The sequence below is a fragment of the Panicum virgatum genome, chromosome 1K, assembly GCF_016808335.1.
Source record: "Panicum virgatum strain AP13 chromosome 1K, P.virgatum_v5, whole genome shotgun sequence".
NCBI lineage: Eukaryota > Viridiplantae > Streptophyta > Magnoliopsida > Poales > Poaceae > Panicum > Panicum virgatum.
In genome coordinates this window covers 2,102,918-2,121,086 of record NC_053136.1, presented here as the reverse complement: position 1 = coordinate 2,121,086, position 18,169 = coordinate 2,102,918, and the positions used below count along the sequence as shown (strand labels likewise).

Here is an 18,169-nt window from a genome sequence, read left to right as displayed (position 1 = left end):
CCTTGCCCACAATGAAGGTTCTAATAGGCTGATTCTAGAAGAATTGTCATATGACAGACCTACATTAGCAGCTGCAGCCATGGCTTTGGTGCTTAACAGCGAGCAGCGCCTTATCTATGATATTGTGCTAAGCAGTGTGTGCCAAGTCAATCATTTGTATACTTCATCGCTGGCCATGGTGGCACGGGCAAGACATTTCTATGGAGGGCGATTCTTGCAAAATTACGATCTCAGGATCATATAGTTTTGGCAGTTGCGTCTTCAGGAGTTGCTGCTCTGCTGATGCCTGGAGGGCGAACAACACATTCAAGGTTCATAATACCGCTGGATATACACGATAGAAATGTGCAATATAGGTCGGGGCACTATATTGGCTGGCCTTATACAGAAGACATCCCTTATTATTTGGGACGAAGCACCGATGACGCATAGGTTCTGCTTTGAAGCGCTTGACCGAACTCTTAGAGACCTGCTCTCTGCTGATGAGCCTTCCAATGCAGCGAAACCCTTTGGCGGTATGCCTGTATTATTGGGTGGCGATTTCAGATAGGTCCTCCCTGTCATCCAGGGGGCAGACCGTTGTCAGATACTAAATGCTTCACTTATCAGATCACCTTTGTGGAAACATGTCCGCGTGCTTGGCCTAACAGTTAACATGCGTCTTTCCAATCCAGCCCTGAGCCCTATAGAAAGAACACGGATGTCCAGATTCGCGCAGTGGGTGTTAGATGTAGGTGAGGGGAAGGTTCCTGCATATCGGAAGGATGGGGAGACTGAAAATACATGGATCAACATACCTGATGACATAGTTAGGCTTACCAAGGGTGACAAACCTTCCACAATTATTGATGCTGTTTACAGCGACTTTGAAAGCTCTTTCTCCTCTGTGCCCTATCTAGCACAGAGGTGCATAGTGTGTCCTGTCAACACAGTTGTTGATGAGTTGAATGAAATTATGGTGGGTAGGGTGCCCGGTGACTCTAAAGAATATCGCAGCTTCGATCAGATTGCAAATTCCATAGAAATGTCTTCTGACTATGAAATGTTGTACCCACCCGAAGTGCTCAATTCTATAGCCCTAACAACTATCCCCAGCACTGCCTTGTGCTCAAGGTTAGTGTTCCTGTGGTACTCCTGCGGAATATTAATCAGGCTCAGGGGCTTTGCAATGGAACAAGGCTGCTGGTTAGAAGGCTGGGTGATCGCATTCTTGAGGCAGAAATAATGACAATTACATACTGGACACTTTGCTTCCTTCTCTTTTGGTCACTGTTTACTGTTTCGCTTAGAATTTTTTTTAACCCTTGGATTCAGTGATAAGAATCTTTCAGCTTCACATCACGGTTCATATGAAAACTGATGCGTCGATATGGCAAGTAAAGAAAGACCAGAGATCATTTTCAGCGTCTCTGTAGATCTCGTTATATACCAGGAAAAACAGCGTGGGGATGCACTGTCGCTGTAATACCGACCGGTAGCCACATTTTTGTAGTTTTTACTGCTGGAGTGCTGGTCTGATCACCTAATCAAGATGCAGTTTTTACTTCTAGGCCAGAATTACTGCCCAAACTTCACGAATTACATTCGGAAGAAGCTACTACTAGTACATACGTCGATCGTGCTGGTGGGGCTAGTGCTACAAATATAATTAAAGCTTTTGCCCACCACACAACTTTGATCTTGAAAGAGGTGACAAAGAACATCTTCATTTGTTGCAGAGAGAGGGTACGGTCACCATCAGCTAGCAATTCAGCAGCCTGCTGGTGATGGATGAATGCGTCAAGCATTCCGGCCCGCGGCCGAATCGAATCCGGATCCGACCACTAGCAGATCGAAATGCCTGTATAATTTATTACACACGACACGACATGACACGGATGGACGCGATTGACTACGCTGGCCGGCGGTAGCATCATGCGGAGCGGCGGCGGCTAGCCGACGCGGGGTGTCTTGGCGACGGCGCCGTGGGCGTCGATGAAGACGCGGACGCGCTTGGGGTTGGCGCCGGGGAGCAGGTGGGTGCCCGACGGCAGCACCTCCACGGCCACGTCCGGCCTGTCCTGCATGATCTTCGCCACCGCCGCCGTCGCCGCCATGCCCACCACCTCCGGCCACGACGTCTTCGGGTGGTGGCTCGCCGGACCCGACTTCCGCAATGACCACGACGACGCGTCCATTGTACGACGATGCGCGTGCGTTCCTCCGGACTTCCAAAGATTGGTATGGATTAATATGATGGTGCCACTACTTCCGACAACAGACGGTAGTCGAGGACTCGAATCTGGATGGATACGCTGCTCGTCGTGATGGAGACCCAGCCCTCGTCGTACTTATAGAAGGGCCGGCCGGCGCGTGCAGCCAGTGTTGCATTGGTTGGTTTCACCGAACCAAGAGTGCAAGCTCTGTCTCGTCTTGCCGGGTCGTTGAAAGAGCATCGGAACTGTCGATCCAACATCGCTGAGATCGTAAGAGAACCGCATCGCCGCGCGCATAAACCCAATCCAAAGGGGTTGGTTAGTTGCTCGATTTCATCGATCCCCTGCAATTGTCTTGTCCTAGCCGCGTGCCTGCGTGCGCACTGTCCGATCACGATGTGGTCTGGCGAGTACGATAAATCACATGTAAATTGGGAGTCACCACTCCTTTTTTTAACAAAAAAGGAAGTCACAACGTTGCTAATCACTACTGTAGTTTTACTGTAGCAATTTAGTGTCTAGTCACGACTTTAATTAGGTTCATTAGATTCGTCTTGCGATTTACAATCCATTTGTGTAATACGATTTTTTTCAACTACATTTAGTACACAATGCAGACGTTTTACAAATCTTTTGGAATTTTGAAGTTTGGATTTAAACAAAACAAGGCCTCAGTCCTCGCAAGATCGCAGTTGTGTCAGACATTCTCTACAGATTCAAAACACTTCCTCTAAAAAAAAAGATGTAAGAGCATCTCCAGCCCAGGTCCTCAAATGAAACCCCTAACCCCTATTTCTCCATTTGGGAGGTGGGTTGCAAATTTTGATGGCTCAAATTTGAGCCCAACTCCAGCGGGCCGGCCTGCAAATGCCTCACCCAGCCTAGCTCCTCTCAAGATTAGCTCGAGTTCGTGCAGTTGTCCGCCGCCAGCTCCGCCTACCGCGTCGCCATCCAACTCCGCCGCCTGCTCCGTCCACGCCGCCGACCGCTTCTTCGTGCCGCCACCACCGCTGCAGACGTAGGCGAGATCGACGGCAAGCGCGCGAGGCCCCTACTTCCTCCTCCGAAGCTGTCGGCGAGGACTGCCTCAGCACGCTCCCCGAGCCCGGCGAGGGCGACGGGAAGGGAGCCGGAGCGGACACAGCGGCCGCCGCGCGGACCAGCGTCCTCTACCGCCACTGGTGCCGAGTCTGGGCGCTCCTCCCGGAGCTCAGCTTCACCTTCGAATCCATGCCCGACCTCCTTGACGACACCCTCCCCGCACACGAGGTGGATCTCCTGGCGACCATGGCGTCCGTCCTGGCACTGGCTCTCGGCGGCGGCGTTGCTCTTTCGGCGTTCGGCTTCTGAGCCGGGAGGTCTAGTCATCCACTCAGCTGGAGGTGCCACCACCCCTCCTCCTCGTCATCCGCTCGTGCAGCAAGAAGGTGAATCCTCTTTTGCCATGGCTGCTGAAAGTACAAAGAACCAGAGAGGTGCTTGGTCTCATGAAGAAAAGCACCAAATTTAGGATGGCTCATAGAATTCAAGTGTAGAAGAATTAAACTGACAAGTTTTGGCTACACATCCTTGATCGATTTGGTTGGCCTGTGCTTTTGGTTTGGTTATAATCTGTACTAATGTAGATCAGAGTACCATACCTGAATAACATCTTCCCAACCAGTTCTTGGGCTTAATTTGAATCTGCCTATGTCACATGATATATACAGTTATTTTTATATGATACTAACCAGAACAATATGCAACTTAGCTAGACACTCTCAGTGGTCTGATTGAGTTTTAATATAACCAGTTACATGGATCTCTTCATTTTGTAAGTTAAAATGGCTTTCAACATTAAAACTATAGTAGAACCATTAAAACTATATATCTCAAAGTATGCTCCTACAAATCAAATAGCAGTCCAGTTAGCTCTATGAATAGTTAATTATACAATTATTAAGACTACTATTTCATTAGAGAAAAATTAGCAAGATATTCTGTTTGGGACGGAAGCAAGAAGTGTTTGTTATGTGGAAATCAAAATTTCTGGCATATCCTTATATGTTCTTTTGTTGCTATGGCAGATGTCAAGGTTTGGTAGTCGAGCTCTTCGGCGGTGGGATGACAAGGATGAATCTGATGTTGACGATCTATTGATCATTGCCGGTCTTCTTGAGGGCTCGAAGAGAAACAAGCAGAAGAAAAAGTTTCCGTGGATCATTGCCGGGTCGCCACAACGTGCCAAGGGACATTCTGGGAAGTCATCGTCCGCGGCCTCCTCGTACATGAGTACTGGCGATGATGTCGTGCTGCGGGCGTCAAAGGTGGCGGCGGTGGAGAATGGTGGTGAAGCACCTTGAGGCTCCGTGAAGGTGGACGTCTGACGATCGCGTGGAGGAACGAGCACATCGTTGGGGAGCTGACAAGGTAGGCCGCCGGGGGAGATGGCAGATCTTGCCGACGAGGAAGGCCGACAGCGGGAGGATTTGCGATACGACGGGGATGCGTTGCAACGAACGGACCACGTCGCATCTTCTCCGGGGGAGCCGTCGTCGGACGGGGAGGCCGCCCGCCGCCGGAGATGGAGCAGGACGCCTGCGTGGATCTGTCCATGGAGAAGAAGGAGGGGCGACGGCGACGGCGACGGCGCGGTGGGAGACGGCGGCGGGCGGAGATGGCGCGGTGCTGGGCGCGGCGGGCGGCACCTCGTGTTGGGGCCGGCTCCTGTGCTGGCAGCGGGCGCCAGCAAAAGGAAATGGGAGTCCTGTATTTCCATAGGCTTGGGGTTTCAATTTGGAGGCACATGCAAAAAGGGAGTCCAAATAGAGCCTCCACTGGAGTTGTGTTTTAGCCCAAAACTCCTAAAAAATGGGAGACTTAGGGGTGGAGTTGCTCTCAGAACACTTTGACCATGATGGATTTCCAGCGCGAGTCATTTCTTTCGCGCAAATTTTACCAACACATCCACACCACTTATGCTGCATACACCACCTTCACGAATCACGCCGATGCACGCTTGACACGCACAAACCCCGGCCCGGATGATACGACCTGCAATGCCACCAACCGATCGATCTCAAGGCTCTAGCTAGTTTACACGTGCAATAATATAATCTGCTACTAGCTTCAGTGTCCCGGGCCGCCGGCGAGGAACGCGAGCGCGCCGACGAGCGGCGCGTTGGTGTAGGTGGACGGCTCCGCCTGCGCGTAGTTGTCGCGGCTGTCGGTGTACCCGTCGCCCCCGTCGGGCCCGCCCACGACGGCGCCGACCAGCACGTTCGCGTCGGGCTCCGGCGAGTGCAGGTACCGGAACCCCTCGTCGCAGCCGATGCGTGCCGGGTGGTCGCGCACCGCCGGCATGGACGCGCCGCGGTGGTGCACGCGCCGCGGGAACCGCCCGCCGCCGAACCCCACCATGTACGACATCCCCGCCGGGTTCGCGCCCAGGATGTAGTCCACCTGCCGCCGCGCCACGGCCGCCAGCGCCGCCGGCGGCACCGCCGCGCGGCCGCAGGATGCGGACGGCCCCAGCCCCGGCGAGGTGCTTGGCGTAGGCGAGGAGCAGGAACGCGGCCGAGGTCACGTACTGCATGTTGCTGTCGCCTTCCTTGAACAGGAGCCCCCCCGGCGTGTACTGGGACGACTGGAACCCGGCGGCGCCCGGCACCAGCGAGCACACGTAGCTGTCGGCGTGCGCCTTGTAGAGCTGCAGCGCGGCCGCCGCCGGGGAGGTCTTGCCGCCGGCGCCGCCGCCATGCAGCTGCAGGAACCAGTTGGCGAGGAGGACCTTGGTGCCCGAGCGCTTGTCGTCCCAGCTGAAAGTGAAGTCGTCCTGCTCCGCGCCCAGCGTGTGCCCGTTCGAGTAGATGTACGACAGGTACGCGTCCGCCGACGAGTTGTTGCCGCAGCCGCAGCCGCCGCCGCCCTTCCCCGCCGCCGTCGCCCGGTGCAGCCACGCCGCCGCCCACAGCAGCTCGTCCTGCATGGTTTTTGTTGATAAACAGTAAATTTCATTTTCAGCTGCGATCAAACCCGACAAAACAATAATTCATATCGTCATAGGACCAAATGAATCTAGCTTTGGCTTATAACCATGACAAAGAAAAAAAAGAATGTCCTGAGCTGAACTGAATCTGCAACACCATTGGTTGCCAAGAACTCTGAAAAGGGTTCAGAGAGAATGCAAGGGACATGTGCCGCCTCTGGTACACGGAGACAACAAGTTTTGGATGTACCGGCCCCGTGCCGTGTCGCATGCAACGCGTGTACGTCTGAATTCTGACGCTCATAACAGCGAAAAAAAATTCTGAAATCGACCGAGACAAGGATACAGACGGATAAAGAGCTTGTTGTGTTGCTTACATTGTAGCCGGAGTAGGAGCAGTAGAATGGGCACGCCACGGAGCTGAGCGAGTCGCTGTACGAGCCCCTGTACCTGTCAGCGAAATCGAACACCTGCACGCCGAGCACGTCATGCCACGGGCGACGCCGGCGGCGATCGAGCTAAAACCTAGCAGGCATCATGTGAGCTGAGTTCATCGTTGATCGACCGGGTGATCGATCGATTAGTGTTACCTTTCGAGCTGTCTGGAGCAGCTTGGAGGAGTAGGCGGGGTCGCAGGCCCGGAACACGATGGACGCGGCGGCGAGCGCGGCGGCGGTCTCGCCGGCGACGTCGGAGCCGGGCCTGTCGGGGGTCACCTTGTAGACGCCGCGCGGGGTGTCCATGTCCTCGGGCCGCTCCCAGCACCGGTGGTCCTGGTACGGGTCGCCCACCTGCACGTAGAGCGCGCCGGGCACCGCCGCGGCCGCCTTGACCAGGTAGTCGGCGCCCCAGCGCACGGCGGCCTTGGCGCTCTCCAGGTGGCCGCCGCCGGCGCGCGCCATGGCGTCCCCGAACTCGGCGACGCTCCACGACAGCATGGTGACCGTGAACGCCATGGGCAGGCCGAACTTGACGTTGTCCCCGGCGTCGTAGTAGCCGCCGACCAGGTCCGCCCCCTCCGCGGCGCCGTCGGACAGGCCCGAGTCGCCGCGCCACGCGGCGCGCTGCCCCGGCGGGAGCTTGCCCGAGCGCTGCGCCTCGAAGAAGAGCAGCGCCTTGTCGAGGGCGTCCGCGTAGTTGAACGCCGCCGCCGCGCTGCCGCCGGCCATGAGGCAGACGACAACGACGGCGAGGGACGCCGCGGCCTTGTCGGAGGCCCTCACAGCCGCCATTGGTTGACCAGCTAGTACAAAGAGCAAGTGTGCGTGTGCCACCACCAGCTCGACGTGTGTACGATGAGTGCATGCTGTCAAGTGTCAACCGGGTGGAATTTATATAGCCGAGTCGAGGAGGCCAATCAGGAATTCAGGATGAGACCAAGCGGAGCTAGGCGACGACAGGTATGGTAGTTGTTCGTTGGAAGCAACCGAAAAGGTGGCGTCTGTTACGGGGCAGTTGAGTGCAGCGCAGTACATGCATGTCGCGACGTCGTGTGGTGGTCAAACTGCTGCTGCTGCTGCTGCGTGTAGTGTAGTAGCTTTTGGCATGGGTCAGGCCGGGTCACGGGGCAGCTCCGATCGTTGCGCGGCGGGGCTTGCGGCGGAGACGGGGAGTAGCAGCAGCCATGGACCACGCCAGGACGTGCTGTGCCTTGTGAATCGATCCAATGCAAAAAGGACCCCGACAGCTCACGAGTAACCATTTCATCTCGTCTTGGCGTGTATCTCGTTAGCATTTGGATTTTGGAGCAGGTGATGAGTTTGCCATTCAGGTTTTGTCTGCAGCTTGAGATGACACGTCACTACTCTTCAGTTTCTGCATTTGCTGAAATTCAGGTGGCGTTGTTCTTCAGCACTCAGCAGACATGTGGTAGCACATTGATCCCAGAAAAGGTTGATTCCCTGTTCAGTACTAGTTGCTGATAAATGGATAAATCCAGGATTTCGCAAAAAAAGAAAAGAAAAGAAAGGAAGTGAGAATAAATCCAGCCTCGTTAAGATTACTGACATTTGTCTGGTTGCTCCTTCTTCCAGGGCGTCTGTCTCCTCATCCTTAACAATCGGAGTTTGACTCGTCTCGAGCAGAGTAGCGTACTGTCGGCGTCGGAGAATGGAGTGCAGGTCGATGCAATTGACAAAAACGCATGGCAGCGTCTCTGTCCTGAAATTCTTGTCCCTGATGTAAACTTGTGCTTGCTTGTTGCAGATGCGCGCAAGCATTTCTGGCTCTGTATACACTCACTACTGTATTATCCCAGCAGGATTACTGCATTGTCAGCAGCTCACGGCAGATTGACAGGGGCTTTATCCTACCCGCCCCTGTCGCTGCACGCTGGTCAGTCAGAGGCAGGTGATTGATTCCGGCGCAGTTGCTGGCGGCGACACGGCGAATCCAGCCCCGCGCGCGTCCGTTGCTCATCAGGCGCGGAATTAGCGGCGGCTGCCGGCCGGCGGCGCAGGTGCGGTGCAGTCCAGATGATCGATACTAGCTAGCTGCTGGATCGTATCGCAGCTGGTGGCTCTATTTGCGGCCTGCTTTGCTTGCTTTAGCGCTAATTAATCCGCCGCCGTTCCGCATGCGGTCGTCGTTAATCACGGCGGCTTGCTCCTGGGGCTCAACTCACGGGCGCGGGATCCGAGGAAGGAAGGTGCTCACCACTTCACCAGTCATGGAGAGCAGATGAGACATGGAAGAAGATGAACTCACGAGTCGCGAGCGCGCGCGGCCCGATATACCGAGGCCCACCGTGGTGGTGATGCCCATTGCTCGGCTTGCCGGCCGGCCCAAGGAAGCAGGTGTCCGGAGAGGGCCCATCCATATATGCGGGCCGCGGATTCCGCGGACGGCCCAACTAGGGCCCTAAATTAGAAAAAACATTCGGCTCTGGTTTTGAGAAGGAGAGGATGCCACGTCAGGCCGGCGGCATCTCCGCATCTTCCAGTCAGTCCAGGTTGCAGCGCAGGCAGCAAGGGGGAAGAGACAAGAGAGCGAGGCGAAGCGCCGCGCTGAAGCCCGGTAGCAGAGCAGCAGCAGCAGCTGAATCAAGCGGGGCATGGCGGCCAAGGGCGCCGCGCCGGCGGTGGCGCTGAGCAGCGGCCACCGGATGCCCGCGGTGGGGCTGGGCGTCTGGCGGATGGAGAAGCCCGCCATCCGCAGCCTCGTCCACTCCGCGCTCCGCATCGGCTACCGCCACCTCGACTGCGCCGGTAAGCCTCCAACTCCCCCACCCCCCGGCCCCCGCGAACCCGACCGCCCACCCACCGCGATCGCCGGCCTTGTCTGTATACAGAATACCGGATCCAATAAATAAATAGTAATAATTGGATCGAATTCCTTTCGCAAAAAAAAAAAGGATCCCTCGAGTTCCGTTGGAGGCCACACGAGTGTGCGTCTGTCAGTCGTAGCGCGCTTTTGTCCTCACGAATGCTAAATGATTGTGCACGTTTGTCTGGAGGCTATGGATGATAATTGGTACGGGCGTAATTAAAAGTGCGCTGTGTTGCTGATGAGATACTACGAATTATTGAATGTCTGCTGTTGCAATGTACCGATCGAGTTATTGAATGTTCCTTTCAGTGCCACATTGAGTGTTTGATTGTCAACTAGGCAGTCACAGCTCGTTTTTTTTTTGTACTGAACACCACTCGGTTCGTATGCTTGTGTGAATGCTTAAACGATGCGCTACGACGTACAGGACTGGGATTTGTTTGGCAATCAGTCTAACTAGCATGGAGTATTCGAATGCGGACCAAAAGGTTCTACTGTCCAGACCTTTGCTACTATATTTCTAGAGATTTCTGGTACTGTCAATGATACAGGCATGCCCGGACACTGCGTTGTGTTGTGCATGAGTGAGTATTTGATATTTCTTTCACAATTCTCGGTCCATTCCACTATAAACTAATTGGATCCTTAAAACTTTCCTTTCGATGCCTCATGAATCACTCTGTTCGCTGGGCTGGAGCTGGTGGCTGGTGCTGGAGTGGTGTGAGAGAAAAACACTATTGGCTGGCTGGTGGCTGGTGCTGGAGCGGTGTGAGAGGAAAACACTGTTGAGCTGGAGGCTGGTGGAGCTGCCGAACACAGTGAATGTATGCGTGTCGATTACTGTTCCTTTTCATCTTGACAAACACTATGTTTGTATTGCTTGTCTGAATGATGCAGGCGTGCTCGATAGGGTGCTGTGCTGCTGATGTGACTAGTGGGATTTCTTTCACAATCTTGGTCTGTTGCACTGTGCTAATCAAATCATTGAGTGTTTCTTTCAATGCCACATGGCATATGAGTTTTTTTCTGCCAACCAGGCTGTCACTGTTTGGTTCTTGTCTTGATGAACACTAGATTTGTATGTTTCTCTGGTTAGTATGATTGATACCGGCATGCGTAGACACCGCACTGTACTGTACCTGACTGAGATTTCTTTGGTACGATGGAATATCCGAATACGATTTGAAGTTCTAGTGCCAGCTCAGGAATTTTCCTGCTTTACTTGGTGATTTACCGCCTCTGTCCTTGGTTCCTGTGTCTGCAGCTGACTACCAGAATGAAGCTGAAGTTGGTGAGGCACTTGCAGAGGCATTCCAAACTGGACTTGTCAAGAGGGAGGATCTGTTCATCACAACCAAGGTTATCTCAATTGCAAAGCCCTACTCTCTGTATTCTGGGAAACCACCACTTCAGAATTGCGCATGATGACAACTAATGTTTCTTTTTTCTTTTTTCATTCTACTCAAACATCTGTGTTTGTTATGACTGTAGCTATGGAATTCAGATCACGGTCATGTGATTGAAGCCTGTAAGGATAGCTTGAAGAAGCTGCAGCTAGATTATCTTGATCTCTATCTTGTTCACTTCCCAGTAGCTACTAGACATACTGGTAAATTCTGACTCTTGATTTTGCATAGTATTTAGGAAGATTTAATATGTGTCTCACTGAATAGAGCATTTTGATTTCCTTCAGGAGTTGGTACAACTTCGAGTGCTCTTGGTGATGATGGTGTGCTTGACATTGATACCACTATCTCATTAGAAACAACATGGCATGCGATGGAAGAACTTGTTTCTATGGGACTGGTCCGCAGCATTGGGATCAGGTGAATTGAAATGACATTTTTCTTTTCCTACCTTGTCGTTATGATTATTTACTTTTGCAAATTACGTGGCACATATAGTTTCGCTGTTTCTAGTTGCAGTTGTAGTTTTGTCTACATAGGAATTATGTAGTTCATTTGATCCCTTTGTTCACCCATTTCAAAAGCTTGCTTGATCATATGCCTTTTATATGCAGCATCTCTAACATGGTATGGTTCTTCCAAATCTTTCCAATTTTACTGTTGCATTGAATATGTTTGTGTTCAAATTCATTCCTACTTCCTGTTGCCCTCAGGTTATCATCGTCCATTTGAAGTTAAAAGGGCACAGTTATTTTTCTGTGAAAATTTTCTATCTCTGCTTAAACTTTGCCTCGCATTTATTTAGTTTGGCATTCTAATTTTAATTTATGAAGGTATTAATCATGTTAAACTAAAGTTTAGTTTCCTTCATTACAAATTCCTACTTTCTGTTATCGCATTTGCTTGTGTTCTTTCATTGGTCCCCAATGCTTTCCCTTTCGGAGTGAATCTGCTATGGTGTTGAACCTTGTGGAAGTGTGACTGGCTGGCAGCTCTTTCTTCAAAGGAACTGCAAAATGGGTGTCGGCTATCATCTATCGTCCTGAAGAGTATTTCAGCTTTGGAATAACCATTGAATTATAATAAATCATGCACTTCCATTTTGTTATTCCCACTTTTGCTATGCTTGGAGATTCTCAGGGTCTGCTTTTGGTGAGAGGAAGTCACATTCACAAATCTAATTGTAGAGTTATTCATGCAGCAACTATGACATCTTCCTCACCAGAGACTGCTTGGCCTATGCTAAGATAAAGCCTGCAGTGAACCAAATTGAGACGCACCCCTACTTCCAGCGTGATTCGCTTGTCAAGTTCTGCCAGAAGCATGGGATCTGCGTTACAGCGCACACCCCCTTGGGTGGTTCCACTGCCAATACCGAGTGGTTCGGGTCAGTCTCATGCCTCGACGATCCTGTCATTAAGGTGGTTGTTCGTTCTTCCAAATCTCCAATACGGCAGTGAATTATCATCCATTTGTAATAAATACATAGCATTTTGATACCTTGCAATGCAATCTGCCAACTTGTTGCTACAATTTACAGAGCTTGGCTGAGAAGTACGGCAAGACGCCTGCGCAGCTTGTCCTCCGCTGGGGCCTCCAAAGGAACACGGTGGTGATCCCCAAGACCTCCAAGGCTGAGAGGCTGAAGGAGAACTTTGAGGTCTTTGATTTCGAGATCTCGGGCGAGGACATGGAGAAGATGAAGGCCATCGACAGGAAGTACCGAACCAACCAGCCTGCCAAGTTCTGGGGCATCGATCTGTATGCTTAGTTCACTTGCATTGCGCCTGTGCTTTCATGTGTGTGGACGTTTCTGAATAATTGTTCCATCCCCTGTCCCTCCATACGGCATCAATAATGAGGATCTCTGCTTTTCCATGACGTGCGAAATTGATGTTAGGATTTGTTTTGTGATCCCCGCATTTGTCATCTATGGTCTTGTTTTACCTATATATTATTGTTTCATATATGTCTCCTTTCCAAACAGAAAGTTGCATCACAATGGTGTCCCCTCTTCTATAATTATGAAAGAAGCATGCATCCTGTGGTCCAGCTGAACCTTATTTGCGTGGACGTTCGTTCCCTCTGCTGCAGGCCCCAGACAGCATGAATGTTAAATAGTCCGTTTGCTATTTTCTCTTCCAGGTCCAGTAAAAATGAGTGCTCGCAAACTAATTACCAAATACTATGAATCGAGTGTCAACGGTGTAGAAAAGAAATTAAACAAATCTGTTTTATTGGTTCCCTATGGAAAAAATTCTGTGGTAGATTCATTCCTACGTAGTATTGCCCAATATGATATGGGGGTAGGTCGCCGGTAGTACTCGTTTATTGGTAGCAAGCCACAGTCTCATTTGGTAGCAGCAAACCAGAGTCTCCCACAGTGCTGGTGATGTCGAGAAAGAGAGCTATAAAAGGGCCGGTGCTCATCAGCTGGCTCCAAGCCCCAGCAAGCTAAGAAAGCAGCATGCAGTAGCCAGTAATAAGAGCTGGCGATCGAGGCCGGACTAGATAGCTAGCTAAGCTAGTACTAGATACTAGATAGGATGGCGGCCAAGGACGTGGCGCCGGCGGTGCTGCTGATGAGCAACGGGCACAGCATGATGCCGGCGGCGGCGGCGGGCAACGGGCACCGCAGCAGGTCGTCGATAATGCCGCCGGCGGTGACGCTGAGCAGCGGGCACCGGATGCCGGCGGTGGGGCTGGGCGTGTGGCGGATGGACAAGGCGGACGTCCGGGGCCTCATCCACGCCGCCATCCGCCAGGGCTACCGCCACTTTGACTGCGCCGGTATGCAATGCCCTGCTGCTGTATCGTCGGAAGCGTATGTATTATTAGCTTATTGATTGACGCGATGAGCAGGCCACACTGATCGATCTAGCTAGTTAGCTAGCATGGTCGTGTCTACGGTTCTAGGTAGTTCAAGCGCATTGCCTCAGCACCAAGTCGATCGTCATTTCCGTAACGCACAACAATATTTTTTCTTCACGATGATACGTTGCTCCGGGAAAAACATATAAAAACCACAAAGTATAATATGTCTCAAAGTGTTTCGTACACATTCTGACAGTACTTTTACATGGGCGAAAACGCAACTTCGGAACAAATTCAAGTGGCTACAGGTTTCAAGTATTAAAACGGAGGTTAGCACACCATCACATTTAGGACAAATTCTAATGAATATCTATTATTAAAACAAATAAATAAGATTCTTCTAATTAAATTTTTGGTTTAGTCCGTAACAGGTGGGCCTATGTAAGTCGGACTAATTCCATCCGTCCATGAATCGATCGCGTAGATCCTACAAATTAATGCACGAGCACCAATACATATCCGATAATTATACCAACTTTATTCGTAGGAACGCACGGATATAACTTAATATCTAAGGTTTTCACCCAAATTTTTGGTTTGGTATGTTTGTTTGGTCCGCTTGTGTTATTGACATGTGGGCATTAGTCCATCTCATATACAAGTCGGACCAATCCCTCTGTCCACGACTCGATCACGTAGATCTATACAAATTAACCCACGAGCACCAATATGTATCTGATACTTATACCAATTTTGTCGATGGCAACACTCGGACTTTTTTTTTGAGATTACACAGTATAACTCAGACACTCACAAGGCACGCACACATAATTGACTAGTCTAATATAAAAAATAGAGTTATTAATTAGTAACACCGAAAAAAGTTTGGCGAGCGGGCCCACAGGACGGCACCTAGTAGCCCATGTCTTCCTAGAAAAGCAGCCCGTGAACTATACCTGCTAAAATGGGCCTAGTCCAGGACCCACGCACGCTTACCGGGCCTCCGCCAGTCGATACAGTCTTCCTCTCTCTAAAAAAAAAAAGTCGATACCAGTCTTCACCGACAAAGCGCTAGCGGCCGCGGCGGCGTCAAGGCAGCCGTGGGCAGATCTGTGGCCTCGCCGGCCTGCGCCCCCACGAGCGGCGAACGCAGGCAGAGCGCCTCCGCCACTGGTCCGCACGCCGCCGTCCTGCATTCCCGAACCCCCCACGAGCTGTTGGACCAATCGGGCTTCCATCTGGGATTTTGACTGACTGGAAAAGTGCAAGTTTTTCTTTCTCCTCTCGCTCGTTGATGAACGCTCATTGCCCTTAACTTCGGCTTATATATACTGTGTGCACGGGTAATGTGACGAATGGCGTGTTGGTACCCCGTTGCTAGCTACCAAAATGTTTATCAGGGTATATGGTGACTATGTTTTGTCTCGTGGTGTGCAGCAAAATACCAAAATGAAGCTGAAGTTGGTGATGCGCTTGCAGAGGCATTCGAATGTGGGCTTGTCAAGAGAGAGGACCTTTTCATCACAACCAAGGTTGATCAGATCACAAAATCAATGCTACTTTTCTCGGTCTTGTTTTGGAAAAGGGTCTCCGACACTGAAAATTATATGTCCCTAAAACCGGTTAAAATCGTAGCAACGAATAAATATATACAATCTCCTGAGAAACATCCTGGATTCTGGCACTGAATTTTACTCCAGAGTCAGTATACATCATATATTGCCAGTGTTCTAAGCTGAAACTGAAAAGCTTTAAAAAGTTAAAATCTATCACCAGTCTCTAGAGTGACATACAAATACCAATACTGGTTTGTACCCAGCCATGATTAGTCTCTAGAGTTGTGTCCTCTTAAATTCCAGTGTGCAACTGCATTTCAAACCTTTTGGGATTATAATGATGCACGCGAGATGCGAATGGGACCCTGATAGACTTTCACCTTGGCACCTGAACCTCAATGCTATGCACTCTCCATTCTACTGCAGCCTTTATTTCCTGTTTTCCCCCCTCTTTTTTTTTTCTTCTGAAGGATCTGCATTTGTTGTGGCTGTAGCTGTGGAACTCAGATCATGGCCATGTGATTGAAGCCTGTAAGGATAGCTTGAAGAAGTTGAAGTTAGATTACCTCGATCTCTATCTTATTCACTTCCCAGTGGCTTCTAGGCACACTGGTACTCCTTTTACCCTTATTTAAATGATATGGAGCAAGTACATTTTCTCATTGGCTGACTCGGTCCTTTTTCTTTTTTGCTTTATCTACAGAAATTGGCACAGTTGCTAGTGTTATTGGTGAAGATGGTGTGCTAGACATTGATACCACTGTCTCACTGGAGGCAACATGGCATGCAATGGAAGATCTTGTTAATATGGGACTGGTTCGCAGCATTGGAATCAGGTAAGAAGTGGACCAGTGTTAGTATTTTTCCCTGTTTCTATGGTTTGTTGACTGGAAGGTTGGAGATATTTGAGCTTTATATGTTTTAGCTGTCTTGTATCATGTGATTCATTAATGTTAAAAATTGGTCGATGGCTCAGTATAGTCTTTTTGTTATCTTTTGGTGAAGCTAGGATTGTCTTTACTTATAGAGTTATAGTGGAGATTATTTGACCTAGTACTTTCATTAATACAAGTTACTGAGACTGAAGATTCAGGTTCAGAACAACAAGAAGAGCTGTGTTAAATCTTGCACCTTCTCAATCTGTTACTTCCACGTTTGTCATGGCACAGGAAGTCAGCTTCACAAATCTAACAATTACAACTATTTTTGCAGCAACTATGGAGTCTTCCTCACCAGAGACTGCTTGGCCTATGCCAAGATAAAGCCTGCTGTTAACCAAATTGAGATGCACCCCTACTTCCAGCGTGATTCTCTTGTCAAATTCTGCCAGAAGCATGGCATCTGTGTCACCGCCCACACCCCCTTGGGTGGCTCTACTGCCAATGCCAAGCTGTTCGGTTCACTCTCATGCCTTGACGACCCTGTCATCAAGGTGGTTGTTATCCCAAATCATCACTAGTAAACTGTATTGTCGCCTCCCCCCCCCCCCCCCCCAACTTTTATGCTAAGTTTGAGGAACATTCCATTTGAGTACCTTGCATTGTGCAAGCCTGCCTTTCTTATGATCAACTTGCTCGCTGCAAATCCATGGCAGGAGTTGGCCGAGAAGTACGGCAAGACGCCTGCACAGCTGGTCCTCCGGTGGGGCCTCCAGAAGAACGCGGTGGTGATCCCCAAGACCTCCAAGGTGGAGAGGCTGCAGGAGAACCTTGAGCTCTTTGACTTCGACATCTCGGACGAGGACATGGAGGAGATCAAGGCCATCGACAAGAACCAGCGCAGCAACCAGCCTGCCAAGTTCTGGGGCATCGACGTCTACTCTTAGCATTTCTTGCTCACAATCTCAGCTGCCGTGTGTACCTTTCTGAAAACTTGCTCCAACCACCATCTACTGGCTGGAACAAAATCAATAATGTGTTTTATTCCTGCATGGGAGCTCGATGCTATTCACCCGCTGTCACCCTATTCCCATCGATCATTGAAAATGGTCATAACATCTGACGGGGATTGTTGTATTGTATCTCATGTTGTTATGAATTTGAAAAGCATATAGTAGCTGATTAAACACTCTTTTCAATTCATTGGCATCTCTGATTTATCTTTGGGGGCCAAGTTAATAGTAGTTCACACTCCATTTGCGCTTATGTCGCTTGTAGGAAAAATGTTGTAGATGTGTAACAGAAATTAATATTAACCTCTCCAGTGCTCCTTATAAAAAAAATCTCCAATGCGAACAGGTGTTTACACAGGCTCGACTACCTTGCTAGTCTCCCTTTTCCCAATAAATTGACAATATTGGGAAGAAGATATACTCCAGCAGTTCTCCAAAACCTCTCCCTTTCTCCAAAAAGTATTGGGATGTCCCAATATTTCACCCCAACTCACCCCCCCCCCCCCCCCCCCCCACCCCCAAATAAAGGGAGAAATTTGGCTCTCCCAATATGTTGTTGTATTGGGATGAAGTTATTGGGGGTCTGTAAAAGCGTCTCTCCCAATAATCTATGAAAGTGATATTGGAACATCCCAAAACCATCTTATTGGGAGATGTTTATTGGGGACCTGATGGAGATGCTTTAAGCACGTGAAGTCATGAACAACCTAAATTTTCTCTATACGCACTGGTACCAACGAGTATCCGGAACTAGAGGGTCTTCTCCCTCTCGCTCCTGTGCTTTTCTGGCTGGGAGATCGAATTTGGAAGTGGTTCAGCCATTCAGGTTAAAGTGAGTAGTTAATATGAGCATACAAAAAAGCCAAGCTCACATGCTCGTTTCATTTTTGTATTGCCAATTGCGCATACATCTTGGGGATACTTGCTGGCGTTTCTGGGAATTAGGATTCATTCCAGCCAAGAGAATCATATTGGTCAGAGCATGTCGCATGACCTTGTTAGATTGAGTGGAAAAAAACATTTTTTTACTATTATCCTATCACTTAAGTTTTTCTCGAACATGGCAGCAATTA

The 18,169-nt window shown here is 50.2% G+C and overlaps 2 protein-coding genes, 1 long non-coding RNA gene and 1 pseudogene across 4 annotated transcripts; 3 read left to right on the top strand and 1 right to left on the bottom strand.

Annotated features, from left to right (window-relative positions):
- The first annotated feature begins 3,076 nt into the window (after nt 1-3,076).
- Nucleotides 3,077-5,132, top strand: LOC120707088. The gene is made up of 2 exons (XR_005688818.1): nt 3,077-3,622; nt 4,262-5,132. It is a non-coding gene; the product is annotated as an uncharacterized LOC120707088 (long non-coding RNA).
- On the bottom strand, nt 5,104-7,449 carry LOC120707023 (annotated as a pseudogene).
- A 1,622-nt stretch (nt 7,450-9,071) lies between these two features.
- Nucleotides 9,072-12,837, top strand: LOC120706958 (NADP-dependent D-sorbitol-6-phosphate dehydrogenase-like). The gene is made up of 6 exons (XM_039991741.1): nt 9,072-9,368; nt 10,694-10,788; nt 10,921-11,038; nt 11,123-11,255; nt 12,037-12,256; nt 12,376-12,837. The coding sequence occupies exons 1-6, from the start codon at nt 9,215-9,217 to the stop codon at nt 12,604-12,606; spliced, it is 951 nt and encodes a 316-aa protein (XP_039847675.1). The 5' UTR covers nt 9,072-9,214; the 3' UTR covers nt 12,607-12,837.
- A 432-nt stretch (nt 12,838-13,269) lies between these two features.
- On the top strand, nt 13,270-17,286 carry LOC120706844 (NADP-dependent D-sorbitol-6-phosphate dehydrogenase-like). 2 transcript variants are annotated; one of them, XM_039991663.1, is made up of 6 exons: nt 13,270-13,625; nt 15,087-15,181; nt 15,700-15,817; nt 15,909-16,041; nt 16,418-16,670; nt 16,800-17,286. In XM_039991663.1, exons 1-5 carry the CDS (start codon nt 13,382-13,384, stop codon nt 16,662-16,664), a joined length of 837 nt encoding a protein of 278 aa, XP_039847597.1. In that variant the 5' UTR covers nt 13,270-13,381; the 3' UTR covers nt 16,665-16,670; nt 16,800-17,286. The 2 variants fall into 2 exon arrangements, with proteins under 2 accessions (XP_039847597.1, XP_039847538.1); XM_039991604.1 differs by having other exon boundaries at nt 13,271-13,625; nt 16,418-16,637; nt 16,800-17,270.
- Nucleotides 17,287-18,169: the final 883 nt, after the last annotated feature.